Source organism: Nomascus leucogenys, chromosome 23, assembly GCF_006542625.1.
Source record: "Nomascus leucogenys isolate Asia chromosome 23, Asia_NLE_v1, whole genome shotgun sequence".
Lineage (NCBI taxonomy): Eukaryota > Metazoa > Chordata > Mammalia > Primates > Hylobatidae > Nomascus > Nomascus leucogenys.
Window position 1 is genome coordinate 7,551,029 of NC_044403.1, and position 15,030 is coordinate 7,566,058.

The 15,030-nt window shown below is 38.3% G+C and overlaps 1 protein-coding gene across 4 annotated transcripts in view; it reads left to right on the forward strand.

The window, feature by feature from the left end:
* The window catches only part of ITPR2 (inositol 1,4,5-trisphosphate receptor type 2), a 501,416-nt gene that overhangs the window by 272,466 nt on the left and 213,920 nt on the right, over positions 1-15,030 (forward strand). For all 4 annotated transcript variants that reach the window (XM_003265625.4, XM_030804417.1, XM_030804419.1 and 1 more), the window contains 2 exons: positions 5,353-5,495; positions 11,369-11,477. In XM_003265625.4, the coding sequence (XP_003265673.2) occupies positions 5,353-5,495; positions 11,369-11,477 (252 nt within the window). The remainder of the gene's footprint in view (positions 1-5,352; positions 5,496-11,368; positions 11,478-15,030) is intronic.

Sequence of the window (15,030 nt, forward strand, 5' to 3'; positions counted from 1 at the left end):
TGAAATAGCATTAATATTTTCTAAATTATGTTTTTTAAAAATATGTAGTCACATAAATAAAATATGGTTAAAAATATCAAGTTCTATTTGGGGACCAGGCCTTGCTTTACAACTCTCTACTACCACTGCTCTTTTTAAACATATAGCTTCCATATGTTGTGAGTTATTTTTTAATGAGTGTATATTAATAACTGTGTTTTGATAGTATAGTAGTGAATAGTGGGTCTTAATATCAAAATAATGATCATAATACCAATGATAACACTGGTAAATCAACTAAATATTCATAATCTTGCTTCAACTTATGTTTCAGTATTCCCTTCTAATCCTTTGGTCAGAATGATGCAAGCACCTTGCTCCCAAATTGCTTGTATAGTATCTCACTCTTGATTTTGGCCTGGAAATTGTATTGGTTTGCCAGGGCTGCTGTTGCAGAATGTCACAGACTTGGTGGCTTAAACAACAGAAATTTATTTTCTCATAGTTTTGGAGGCTAGAAGTCCAAGATCAAGGTATCAGCAGGTATGCTTTCTCCTGAGGCTTCTCTCCTGGGCTTGCACATGGCAGACTTCCTGCTGTGTCCTCATAGGCTCTTTCCTCTGTGTTTGCACATGTCTATGTCCTAATCCCTTCTTCTGATAAGGATAATAGTTATGTTGGATTAGGGTCCGCTCATATGAACTCATTTTATCTTAATTATACTTTTGAAAGCCCTAGCTCTAAATACAGTCACATTCTGAGGTACTGTGAGTTAGGCCTTCAACATATGAAATTTGGGGGACTTATGGTTCAGCTCATAACAGACATCTTCCCATTCACCATTCACATAATTAGTAGAATATTGCATGGAGTTGAATTGGGATGTAGTTTGAAGAAGTTTTTTTTCTACAAAATGGCCAAGACATTAACTGAAATAAATATTATGAGAGGTCACATGTAGATGAGTGTTATAAGGGATTAGAAGGACAAGTTAGATTCAGAGAGTATGAGAAACCTAAATGGTGTGAGACATTAAAAATTTGGGGGAAAATGCCATTATAAGTGGTTCTTGATTTGTAGGACAGGGTTATCTAAAAGAGACTAGAGGAAGAGGGACTAGTGAGAAGTTACTTAAGGTCTAAGCCAGGTGGTGATATGGATGAAATGAAGAAATAGGTGTTGCAGATAATAATGAAGGCAGGGTCAGCAGACCTGGAGGCTCTTAGATGGAAGTAGAGACGGGGCATGAGAGGAGTTTAAGAGGCCCTGATGATTACAGACTAGGTAGTATTATTAAGACTGTTTATTGTAAGAGCAGAGGAGAGGAGAATGCAATAGGAGGGCAATGGAAAATGCAGTGAACTAGGGTAGCAGGCTACTGAGAATATTGGAAGTTAAGTCTATATTTGAAGATAATAGTTGGAGCAAGGATAGTAGTTGGTATTGCTAAAAGAGAAATACAGTGATAGGAAAAAAAAAAAAAAAGAACACCCTATGAGAGGCTAAGAGTAGCAGAATGGCCACATAAAGAGTGAAAGAAAAAAAAGCGGGTCAGAAAGGAGGAGGGTCAGGAGAGCAAAGGGAGTGGAACATTTTAGAGGAGAGGTATATAGTAGTGTCAACCAGCACAGAGAGGGTGTGCCTTAAACTTCTTTTAGTAAACTTCTTTTAATCGATTGATATCCATTAAGTAAGTATTTATTTAGTGAAAATTCTATACTAGCCACTGTGTGAAGTGCTAAAGAGAGAGCCATGGGGTCATGCTCTTCTGGGACATGCATTCTAACTCATTAAATAAATGATAAATTGTTGGATAATTAAAACTGCAATGAATAAAATACAGCAGAGTAACAGAATGGTGGAGAATTACTGGGAGAGTGACCCTGTAATTGTGAAGTTCCTCTCTGCCAGAGTAACAGTTGTGTTGAGATCTGAATAATGAAGATGAATAATCTATTCCAAGATTTAGGTTCAGATAGTTTTATGGGAAGGAAATAGGAAATGCAAAGGTGCTTAGGCAGGAGTGAGGTTGATGGGTTTGAAGATCCAGGAGAAGCCCACTGGAGCAGGAGTTTAGTGAGTAAAGGAAGAAAATATTATGAGATAAGGGGCCAAATCATGTAGAGACTTATATGGTGCTATGGCTGTGCCCTGAGTGTTTGTGTCCTCCCCCACCCCAAATTCATATGCTGAAATTCTAAACCCCAAGGTGATAGTATTAGGAGGTGATGTCTTCTGGGAGTTGAGATTAGAGTCCCTATAAATAGGCCCATGCAAGCTCATTCAGCCCTTCCACCATGTGAGGACACAGCAAGAGAGGCACCCCCTATGAACCAGGAAGTGCATCCTCACCAGACAACAAATCTGCTGGTGCCTGATCTTGGACTTCCCATCCTCCAGAACTATGAGAAATAATTTCTGTTGTTTATAAGCTACTCAGTTTATGGTATTTTGTTATAGCAGCCTGAACAGATTAAGGCACATATTAAGGCATTTTAATTGTATTCTATGTGTGATGACAAGTCATTGAAGATTTTCAGCAGAGGAGAGGCTGACCTGGTTTACTTTTTAAAAGATCACTGTGAATTCTGAGTGTATTATAAGATCCAGACATGGAAGCAGTGAATCTAGTTAGGTAGCATTAATTCAGGCAAAAGGTGATGGTAGCTTGGCTTAAGGAGGTAACAATAGTAATGCAGAAAAGTATATTAATTTTGTATGTATTTAGTTGTAGAACTAATAGAACTTGGTGGATGAATCGATGTGTTGTAGGATAATGGAAAGAAGAATCAAGGATGACTGTGGTTTTGATATGATATGATTGTGTTATTTACTAAGATAGGAAGTAATGGGAGAGAAGGAAGTTGGGGCTGAGTTGAGATTAGTTCTATTTGGGGAATTTTAAAGTTGAGATGCCTATTTAGATACCTAAGTGAGTGTGTCAACTAGGCTGTTGGATAAATGAGTCTGAAGTGGTTAAGAAAGATGTCCATGCTAGAAATATAAATGTGGGAGTTCCAACATGTAGATGATATTAAAACCATAGAATTGGATGAGATTTCTCAGAAGAAAGTGTAGATATCAGAGAGAAAAGGAGCAGGAGCTATCAAGAGTTGATGAAGAAATAGTAAGGACATAGGTGGAAAATAAAGTGTGGTGTCATAGACGTCAAGAGCAGAAAGTGTTTCAAAGAGCAGAAACCAGTGTGTAAAATGCTTAGGAGTGAGTAAGATGAAGACAGGCAGGTAAACCACTGAGTTTGGGTGATGATCACAGCTAACTGGTGCTCAATAATAAAGATTACTAGCATTTATATGGAGTAAGTGGCCAGTATGTGTTAGAGGATGCACTTACCTTTAATCCTTGCAGCAAACTCACGTGATTGTTAGTATCATTATCCTAAGCTTTCAAGTGGGGGAAACAATGACTCAGGGAGGTTGCATAGTTGCCTCATGACCAAAATAAGAGTTAAAGACAAAATTCACATCATAGCAGCCTGAGTGCTATTTGTTTAGTAGATGAAACAAAGAAGAGGTAATCTAAACAACAGGGACATTTATTTAAATATTGTCATATTTGATAAACATGCTCTCCCCACTTTTATATAATATCTAGTTTTCCTTTTTATGCTATTTCCCGTTAGTCTCTTTTAATTGTTTTTGGACATTTCTCAGAAAGCTTATTTAGAGTGGTTGAAGTAGAAATGATCATTTTTGCAAGAAGAGAAAGAGTTAAAACATGAATTAACATAATTCATAAGAAATCAGGAGGGTGACATCCCCATCTGTGCTTCTGTAGCTAAGAGTGACAATAAGCAATTGGCAGTGTTCTGCTTAATAAAAATATGCCATAGCTATGGGTGAATAAATTGTTCCTTTATGTAAGAAGTTAGTTTTTTTTTCTTCTAACGTAGTTTAAAAATAAAATGGGGATGCTTTAACCATTAAAGAATGTTTAGGAAATTATGATTACCTGCAGTTCATTTTAGAAACATATCAGTTAAGATGCTTTCAGCTTTAATTAACAACATTCAACTAAATGTGACTTAAATAATAAAGACCATATCATTTCACATAGCAAGAAACCTGGAGCTGTGGCTCTCCTTGAGTTTGCTAATTGTAGGCCTGGGCCCCTAAAACCAAAGGTCTGTAGGCATTCAGCTTAATGCTGGTCTCCCAGGGTCACACGAGGGCTATCTCAGATTTTGGATTCACACCCTCAAGCTGTCTTGAGAGCAGTAGGTGGTTTTGCAAAAACCTCCCCACACACCACACGTACCCTGCTCTCTCAGCTGACTTCACCTGATGTCTCATTGACTGGGACTGTGACACATAATCATACTTAGACAGATTGCTAGAGGCGGAAATGGGATAACCATGCCTGGCTTAGAGTAATCAACCTTGACCCTAAGCTGAAGGGGCTCATCCCCTGAGAATGTTGTTGCCTGACTCAGAAATGACATTGAGATTCTGTTAGCAAGGAAGAGGGTAAAGAAAGGCTGTTGGGTAGGTGACCAATAGGGTCTCTCAAAAAATGTAATTTGAAATTCTGTTGAATGTCATTGAACCCATTATAGTACTAATATTGCTTCAAATAATATTTCAGTGACTTTCCCCATTGGATGAAATGATTCATTCTGAATGACCAATGACAGATGGGAATTTTTTTTTTTTTTTTCAATTTGAGACAGGGTTTCGCTCTGTCACTCAGGCTGGAGTTCAATGGCGCTATCTTGCGTCATTGCAAACCTCTGCCTCCCAGGCTCAGATGATTCTCCCACCTCAGGCTCCTGAGTAGCTGGGACCACAGGTGCCTGCCACCATGCCTGGCTGATTTTTGTATTTTTAGTAGAGACAGGGTTTCACCATGTTGACCAGGCTGGTCCTCAAATCCTGGCCCCATGCAATCCACCTGCCTTGGCCTCCCAAAGTGCTGGGATTACATGCGTGAGGCACCGCACCTGGCTGGAAATCTTTTTTTTTTTTTAGTTGTTCCCTGGGTATGCCTCTAATTTATTGCAATGTAATGAGTACCTGTCATGTGTCCATTATAATCCTAGGCACTGCAGGGCACATACAGTGGCTTAACTGACTTTTCCTCTTACAGGTCTGTATCCTTAGAAATCTTATAGCTACCTGTCCCCCCTTATCTTGTAAATGAAAACACACACACACACACACACACACACAAATAGAGACCCAGGCAGTATTCATATATAAAACCAGACTGTAATTATGGCACAGACATTTGGTGCTATGGAAATAGAGGGGGCATCTATAAAATTCCCATTAGTATTCTTAGGCTTGTCTTATCTTCGAAAGATCAAATCTGACTTACGTCTTCATGTGGGTTCTCTTGTGTTTCATTCCCTAGGATGTCGTGGCCTCCTTGGAGCACCAGTTCAGCCCAATGATGCAGGCTGAATTCTCGGTGTTGGTTGATGTATTGTACAGTCCAGAACTGCTGTTCCCTGAGGGAAGCGATGCAAGAATAAGATGTGGCGCTTTCATGTCGAAGTAAGTGGATCCAATCTGAGGTTCTGCTAGTGTCGTCAAACTGAGATGGCCTCTAACATTTCCACTTTATACTTCACTGATATAAAATGACAGTCCGCAAAGTATGTGAAAGGTCTAAAATCCATGTTAAAATATACTGCCAGAATAATTAAATTGAGTCATTTGAAATTTTATTTTGGTGAAGGTCAAGTTATCATATTTTACTAAATTGACTGAAAATAAAGTGTGTCATTATGGGGCACAAAGTATCATGCAAAATAATATTTTGGTCCTAATTCCTTTCCATAATGATATGGTGTGACCTTTCAAAAAATTCTTGTTTAAAGTCACTTATTTTCATTAACATAGGGAGAAAGGAAAAAGAGCTAGCTTTTATTGAGGTCTTACTATTGTCATATGTCTTTAACTATTATTTTATCTAATCTGCATAAACACCCAGAGACTGGGAGGTCAGCCTGATTCAGAGAGGAGATTGCTGAGGACCAGGTGTGCTTCAGGTGCAGGGTTAGTAAGACTCAGACCCAGCACGTGGCCCTGCTGCCTGGATGATCCTCATCTGCAGCTCTTTTGTTTACTGATGTTTCTCAGCATTTGTGATATTGCAGATCTATTATAGCTGATATGTTTACCCTAGAGTATCTTCATCTTAATGGTAAGTGAAAAATTCTCAAGGGAGATGTGCAAGGATAAGCAGTTGTGAGAAAAAGCATAACTAGTTCCAGAAAGAAGAGACTTGTCTTTATGTGGAGGGCACGTTATTGAGGGGGATCCGCAGTTCGTCACATGTAGACCCTAGATGGCCAGTCAGAAAGAGGGTGCTTGGTCTTTCTGGGAAGAGTATCTGGATGAAGAGTCAGTGAGATGAACTTGCCAAGTCCCTTGACCATGACCCATCCCAGCTAATTCCTTTGTGGTAGAGGGTATTGCCGAAAGAGATCTGGAAACTTCTTCTATCAACTGTGATGTATCGAGGCAGAGATTGAAGGACTAGGGCACAGAAGAAGTGTGTTCCTTTCTTTCACCATTTAAGCTGGGACCTTGGGAGTGAAAACAAGGTATGGGATGAGAAAAACTGACTACAGGGATCATGTTGAGGAATAGGTGGGGTTTTTATACTCTGGCCAGAATCAGATATTTTTGGCTTTAGACTCATTGTGTCTTAGGGAGATTGGGAAGAATGTATTTGTCCGGACACCTGCCAGTCTTGTGAGTAAGGATTTTAAAGTGAAGAGGCCCTGAGTGTGCAACTGATGACTGCTGAGAACATTAGAAAGAAAATTTTAAGTGGAGATATTGCCTGGTAATTCACTATAAAAATAGGGTGTTGAGCACAGTTCACTATTCAGATGATGGGTATGTTGAAAGCCCAGACTTCACCACTACACATACATGCATGTGAGAACTCTGCACCTGTACCCATTACAGATCTAAGCATAAGAACTAAATGAAAAAAAAAGCAAAGATAATAGGATCTTTGATAAATACCCTTCACCTCCTATAAATACATGTCAGTGTATGGAATATGGGTTAAAAGTTAGGCGATAAACCTGTTAAGTTCAGTAAATTAACATAATACAATAGCTATATCCCCGAGATATGACAGCCTGGAACAGGGGTTGGCAAGCTCTGGCCCTCAGGCTAAATTGGTCCTGCTACTCATTTCTGTAAATAAAGTTTTACTGAAATATAGTGGTGCTCATTCATTTCTGGATTGTCTGTGGCTGCTTTCATGCCACTGTGGCAGAATCAGCTAGTTGCCACAGAGACTGTGTACCCCACAAAGCCTAAAATATTTACTGTCTGATCCTTTAGAGAAAAGGTTTCCTGACTCCTTGTCGAGAACTAGGGTGCCAATATGGTAGCTAGTAGCCACACATGGTTATTTAAATTATAGTTTAAATGAATTAAAATGAAATAAAAATCCACTTCCTCAGTCATATTTGCAACATTTCAAGTGCTCAGTAGCCACATGTGGCTAATGGCTACCAAATTTGGCAGCACAAATATGGAACATGTGTATTATTGCAGAGAGTTCTGTTAGACAGCACTGGTCTAGAACTTGGAGATATTGGTCTATGAGAAAGTGATAATGAAGTAACTCATGATATCAAGTAAATATTGAGCTGTGCTACAGATGGAGACAAGCTTGCGGCACCATTAGGTAACCTGAAAGGAGAGAAGCAGAAGTGATATGATAATAGGAATACATTGCAGATCCTACACCCACATGAAGGAAAATGATGTGTTTACATGAGTGGTTCTAGAAGGGATTTTTGAGCTATTGCAATTGTTTTACAGCCAGAGCCTCAGGATTGTCTGTTTTCTGCCTTACTGCTCACCCTACCACTTCCCCAACTCTGTGAAGAACTAACGGTTTCCTTTGTAAGAATATCTTACAAAATTAAAATCCAACTTTATGAATAGCTTTGCCAGGGGTCTTTTTTTTGAGACGGAGTCTCGCTCTGTCACCCAGGCTGGAGTGCAGTGGCGCAATCTCGGCTCACTGCAAGCTGCCTCCCGGGTTCATGCCATTATCCTGCCTCAGCCTCCCGAGTAGCTGAGACTACAGGCGCCCGCCATCACGCCCAGCTAATTTTTTGTGTTTTTTTAGAGACAGGGTTTCACCGTGTTAGCCAGGATGGTCTCGATCTCCTGACCTCATGATCCGCCCACGTCGGCCTCCCAAAGTGCTGGGATTACAGGCGTGAGCTACCATGCCCGGCTGCCAGGGGTCTTGCATTGCTGTGCATGCCGTCCTGGTAAAGCTTAGCTGGAGAGTATAAACTTAGGGCCAAGCCTTAAGTAGGGCTTCCTACTTTCTCAAATGAATCTAATTCTTGGAATCTGTTGACTCACATGAGTCTGCAGGAGAATATGAGGATAGACCCCAGGACAGGGGTCTACTTAACACATAGAGTGAAAGAGAAGAGAATAGGCCAGTGATACTGTTAACCTTTAAGGCGTCTGATTAGAGTTCATTCAAATCAACACCTACTCCTCTCTTGTGAAGGAGAATCTCAGTGTTTTTCAAACCGTGGGGTGTGATCCATTTATAGATTTTTAAACTGACTTAGGTAGATGCAACCCTAATTTAAAAAATGAATTAGAGAAGATACAAATTATCAGAGTGCATCTCATAGTGAGGGTGACATTTGTGTGAGTTTATACACACACTCCCACACAGGCACTTCTTTACCGGGTTGTTTTGTGAAATATATTTCTTACTTTGATCATAGAAAAAATATTTGAAAGTCACCGACCTAACTCAACCAAACATTATGTGGCCTATGAATACCTTTTATAAATCTGTAACAAGTGGTCATTCAACCTTATGGTTGATATTTTCCGTACGGTTAATGAATTAAATCCTTTAAGGAAGAGTTAAAGAAAATGGAAATACTTAGCCTGAGAGAGCAAAAAACAAAATCAAAAGAAATTTATCATGTCCACCAAAACTATTTTCACATATTTAAAGACTATTATGTGAATGTATATACCTACTATGTATCCACAAACATTAAACATTAAAAAAAAACTATTGTGTGAAAGAAATAATCAAATAATAGAAGTTTTAGAAAGGCAGGCTTCACTTTCCTTGCCAGGAGAACTTTTGAAATTCTTCTGCCTGCTAGGCCTGACTGCATGGATATAACACGTTTTCTAGACTCAACATGTCTAAAAGGACATCAGTGTTACTTTCATTGTGTGTTTGCTACTTCTTCACCATGGAACAGTGTCATTTTAAACTGTCACTATTGAGCTGGGTGTGGTGGCTCACACTTCTAATCCCAGCACTTTGGGAGACTGAAGCAGGGGGATCCCTTGAGTTTGAAACCAGCCTGGACCACAAAGTGAGACCCTATCTCTGCAAAAAGTAAAAAAAATTAGCCAGGCATGATGGCGTATACCTGTGGTCCCAGCTACTCAGGAGGCCGAGGTGGGAGGATAGCTTGAGCCCAGGTGGTCTAGGCTGCAATGAGCTGTGATCACATCACTGCACTCCAGCCTGGGTGACAGAGACCCTGTCTTATTAAATAAATTTGAAAAATTTAAAAAAACTGATCACCATCTACACATTAGCCTAGCCTATACATTTCAGGGGTCTCTGATCTGCCCTGCTTCCTCTTCCACTTCCTACATGTCCTCATTTACAAGTCTCTGCTGTGGGTCTTCTCTGTTGCTTCCTACATCCTCACCCAACCTCTGCCACTGCTCTCTCGCCTTGCTGTGTCTCCTCTGCTTCATCTTTCCCGCTGCCATAATTGGTCTCTTTCTCTTGGGAAGAGGCATTCAGGTCCTTTAGAACAGTGGTTCCCTATTTTCTCTAGAAAACATTCCAGACTCTTGAGGTTAATATCCAGTCCCTTCTTTCCAAACCACATCTCTTACACTTTCCTCTTCCAGGTCTTTAAGTGTCAGCAGGCAATTGGCATGCTTCTCATTTCCTGGACATGCCGGCCAGGTTTCTGCCTCTGTCCTGTGTTCATACCATTCCCTTTGCAGGGATGTCTTCTCTCCCGAGCCTTCCTTGCCAGGTGAAATCTTCATTAGTTGTGTGCTATCTCTTCACTGAAACCTTCTCTGATCAGCCCTAGGTAATTCCCCCCAGCAGAATGAAGTGGTTTCATGTCTGGTTCACAGCATTTGCCAATGCCTTTGTTGTGGCACTTGCTCATTCAGGGGGCCGTGTGCAGCCTAGCATGTGTGGGGACTCTGCATAAGACCCCTGAGACTCAGGAGATCAATGACCTGAGTCCTGTCACCACAGAGTCGTTCTTAAGAATTTTGGCTCTGAGGTCAGATGGACCTGAATGCATTTGCAGGTCTCACCACTTAACAATTTAGGTAACCAGAGGCCAGTTGCTATATCTCCCTGGGCCTCTGTTCAGTCATGAGCAAAATTAGTCTGAACCCGTCTCATAGGCTTCGTGTGAGGATAAATTGGGAGAGTCCCTGGGAAGCCCTTACACTTGACCCTGACACCTGATAAGCACTTGGTAGCCATTAACCAGTGAAAGTTCACTTTTTACCCAGGGTTATATCCCATGGTACTCATGTTATGTCACTGAAATTGGATCATTTGAGGAAGACATCTTACAGGGTCATTTTGAGGATCAGCTTTTTAACAACATGAGCTATATATGTAGCTATATAAGCTAAACTCTGATAATGAACATTTTATTTGATTTTAAGTTCTTGGGGATGGTGATCCTGAAACTCTTCTCCTAACAGAGCACCAGTGCACAGTGTACCACTTGATGAAAATTGATTGGAGTTTTTGCTCAAATTATACCCAAACTAGTAAATGGTTAGACTGTCTTGATGTCACTTTTGTTTTGTTTTTTGCTCTTAATACAAAAACTGCTTGTTCCTACCAAACCCCGGCAGTGAAAAATATATTATTATGAACAGAAACTGGAAAGCAGCCTGTTATATTAAGGTTGCAGAGTTGTATACAGCCACTGCTACTGTATGCTTAATGTAATACAGTATATAAAAATAATATAGTGTAACATAATAAAATGTAATATAATATAAATATTTATATTTCTCTAATAAATTTATTTTAGTTCATATATTGGGGTGAGAATATTAGTATTTCATTGTTTCTCAGAGTATTGTATCCCACTAAAAGAATGTCACCTGAGTAAGTTTGAGAAGCCCTGAGATATTTTGTTGTAAAACAAAAATAATGTGTTGTAATACAAAATTTATAAGCTGAAGTGTAATCTTCAAACTTTTGAAAACATGTACCTTGTTTACTTCCTATTCTCAAATAATTGTGTGATTTTTTTCCCCCATGGCCTTTGATGTTTGTATATAGCTTGAAGAGAAATCACTGTCTTTCTAAGGGTTTCATGTTTTGCTTTAAGGTTGATTAATCATACAAAGAAACTAATGGAGAAAGAAGAAAAACTGTGCATTAAAATTCTTCAGACATTACGAGAAATGTTAGAGAAGAAAGACAGCTTTGTGGAAGAGGTATTTTTTTAAAAAACTTTATTATTTAAAAATAAAGTAGGATTTCCACAATACTGTAACCTATGAATTACAATAGGCTATTACGTGATTACTTGCATTATATCTTAATGGTGCATGTGCTTAGATGAATTACATAATTTGAGTTTTTATGATATTCATCTCTCATGCCTTGTTTTAAATTGGGAAATAACTAAAATTAGAGTGGCCTAGATATTTGTTTTATTATATTCTTATATTATATTCTTGGATCTGTGTTTTTTCCTCTTATGGCTTTAGTGGACCAAATGACCTTTTTAAACAATGAGTAACTGAGATGCATTATTTAGATTTTGTGTAAAGTTCTGCCACATATCGAGAATGTCTATGCATTTTGGCATATGTTGATTTTTTTATTATAAATGTATGTGTTATTTTTTATAATATGCTGGCAAGTATTATAAAATAATACTATTTTAGTAAGTGGAATAGTCAGGTTCTATTCTTAACTATATTAACTTGAGATTCACAAATGATTTTCAGGGAAATATCAACCTATAGATAATAATTGTCAGTCTGTTATTAAAAATGACAGCTCAGGTGCTCATTAAAAGATAGCTAGCAGCATGTTTGATACCCAAGGTGATACACTTAAATATAAAATATAAATCTAGAGAATTTTTTTTAGCTAGCTGTCTGTACTTTTATGTTAGATATTAAACAAAATTTGTACCATGTTCCTCAATAACTTTTTGGTCTGTTTTGGTAAATATTAATCATCTGATATTTTAAAACTGGAAGGATTTTATTTATTACTTTATGTATATGCTAAATTCCAGAAAGACTGTAGTGGTTGGGTTTTTAAAAATGCATTCCCATCTTAGAAAAAAATGCAATGGAAACTTAGATATTAATAGAAAGAGCATTGCTTCAAAATATTCCACGTGAATCAATGTTTGTTTCAGTAATCAAAATGCCTTCTACTTTGCATTAGTTCTCTGCATCACTTAAATTATATTTGGAAAACAAATGATCAAAATAAAGGTGGTCAGTGCAATTTTAGCAAATGTTTCTCTAAGATAGGACTCAAAAACATGCTTTTATATTTAAAAAATGATAAAGAGAATTCCTTGGGACTTATTGTTGTCTTTCTCTTAAAATATTGCTGTAGATTGTGTGATATTGACTGAGGTACCAGATTCTGAAGTAGAAAAATGAGGTCAATATACTTTTCTGGCAGAGGATGAGGTTCACAATAAAAGTGACTTGTACTTAACAGGAGGTACATGGCAAGTCTTCCATTTTCATGTAACAGATTTTTATTGAATTACTCCAAAGGAAAATCGGAAAGAAATCAGGTTAAATTTTTACTTTGGCTAGTCAAGAGTATTTTTGTGTGTCTCCCAAACCACTCTAAAATAAATCACTTGTTTTCTCCTTTCCATTCCCACTACTATCACTAGTTCAGGCTTTTATTATCTCCCATCGAGAAAATTCCAGGAGTGCAGTTTCCTGAGACAGAACTGCTCCCTTGGGCAGAGGCAGGGCTGCTGTTTTCCTAACTCCAAGGGTCCCCATTTATGCAAGATGTGATGTAAAGTACACCCCCAACACACAGCCCTCACGGAAGAGTTGAGATGGGAAAGGCTAATTGCAAGTTCTTCATTCAGTCACCCAACACACAAGTTATGAGCAAACTATTAAATGGTGATTATTGTGCCTGAGAACTGGGGATACAGAGATGAATGACACAGCTTGCCAAGGGCCATGAATGGGTACATGTGATGTGATTTGACTGAGGTTACACAGCAAGAGCTAGAACCAAAGTTTAAATTGGAACTCCTTCCTCTCTGTTTAATCTTCTTACTCCTTTGATCATAGCCAACTTTTACAAATTTTTTGCATTGCTATTAAGAAAGGTTAGTATACTTTGTCTAGCAGGTTTATGGCTCCAAATTTTAACACATAGGCAGACAGAATATAAGACAGAATAACATCCAAAATAGGTAAAGATTCAGATAAACTTCTCAGAAAATAGTAAAGATGGGGGAAATGAAGTCATTTAACTAAGAAAGAAAAACCTAATTTCATTTTTTTATGGCTGAATAAAATTCCATTGCACATATATCCATCACATTTTCTTTACCCATTCATCTGTTGAGGGACATGTGGGTTGATTCCATGTCTTTGCTGTGGTGAATAATGTTGCAGTAAACATGTGAGTGCAGGTATCCCTTTGATATGTTGATTTCTTTTCCTTGGATAAATACTCAGTAGTGGGATTGCTGAATCCAATGGTAATTCTGTTTTTCATTTTTTGAGAAATCTCTGTACTGTTTTTCATAGTGGCTCTACTAGTTTACATTCCCACCAGCAAGGTTTGAGTTTCCTTTTCTCCGCATCCTCACCAATGTCTGTTTTTTTTTTGGCTTTTTAATAATAGCCATTCTGGCTGGGGAAAGATAATATCCTGTTGTCATTTTGAGTTGCATTTCTCTGATGATTAGTCATGTTGAGGAGTTTTTCATATGCTTGTTGGCCATTTCTCCGTCTTCCTTTGAGAAATATCTAGTCATGTCTTTTGCCCACTTTCTAATGAGGTTATTTGCTTTTGTCCTGTTGAGTTGTTTGAGTTTCTTATATATTTTGGTTACTAGTCTCCTGTCAGATAAATAATTTGCAAATATTTTCTCCCATTCAACAGGTTGTCTCTTCACTCTGTTGAGTGTTTCCTCTGTGGTGCAGAAGCTTTTTAGTTTAAGATAGTCCCATTTGTCTACTTTTGTTTCTGTTGCCTGTGCTTTTCAGATCTTAGTCATAAATTCTTTGCCTAGACCAATGTCCAGGAGAGTTTTCCCTAGGTTTTCTTCCAGTATTTTTATCGTTTCAAGTTTTATATTTAAGTCTTTAATCCATTTTGAGTTGATTTTTGTATATGGTGAGAGATAGGGATCCAGTTGCTTCTGCATGTGACTGTCCAATTTTCCCAGTGTCATTTATTGGAGAGAGTGTTCTTTCCCCAGTGTAAGTTCTTATCTGCTTTGTTGAAGATCAGTTGGCTGTAAATATATGGCTTTGTTCCTGGATTCTTCATTCTGTTCCATTGGTCTGTGTGTCTATTTTTATACCAATACTGTGCTGCTTTGGTTAGTATAGTGTAGCCCTGCAATATATTATAAGTTAGATAATATGATGCCTCCAGCTTTGTTCTTTTTGCTCAGGATTGCTTTGGCTATTCTAACTCTTTTTTGGTTCCATATGAATTTTAGGATTCTTCCAAAAGAATATGATATCACGTCATTTGCAGCAACGTGGATGCTGCATGGAACTGAAGGTCATTATCTTAAGTGAAATAAGCCAGGTACAAAAAGACAAATACTGCATGTTCTCACTTATATGTGGGAGCTAATACATTTGATCATATGAAGGTAAGAGAGTGGAAAGATAGATAACAGAGACTGGGAAGGGTGGGAGTGTGAGAATGAAGGGAACTGGCTTAAAGGGTACAAACATACTGTATGACAGAAGGAATAAATTCAGTGTTCGATAGCAGAGTAGGGTGACTATACTTAACAAA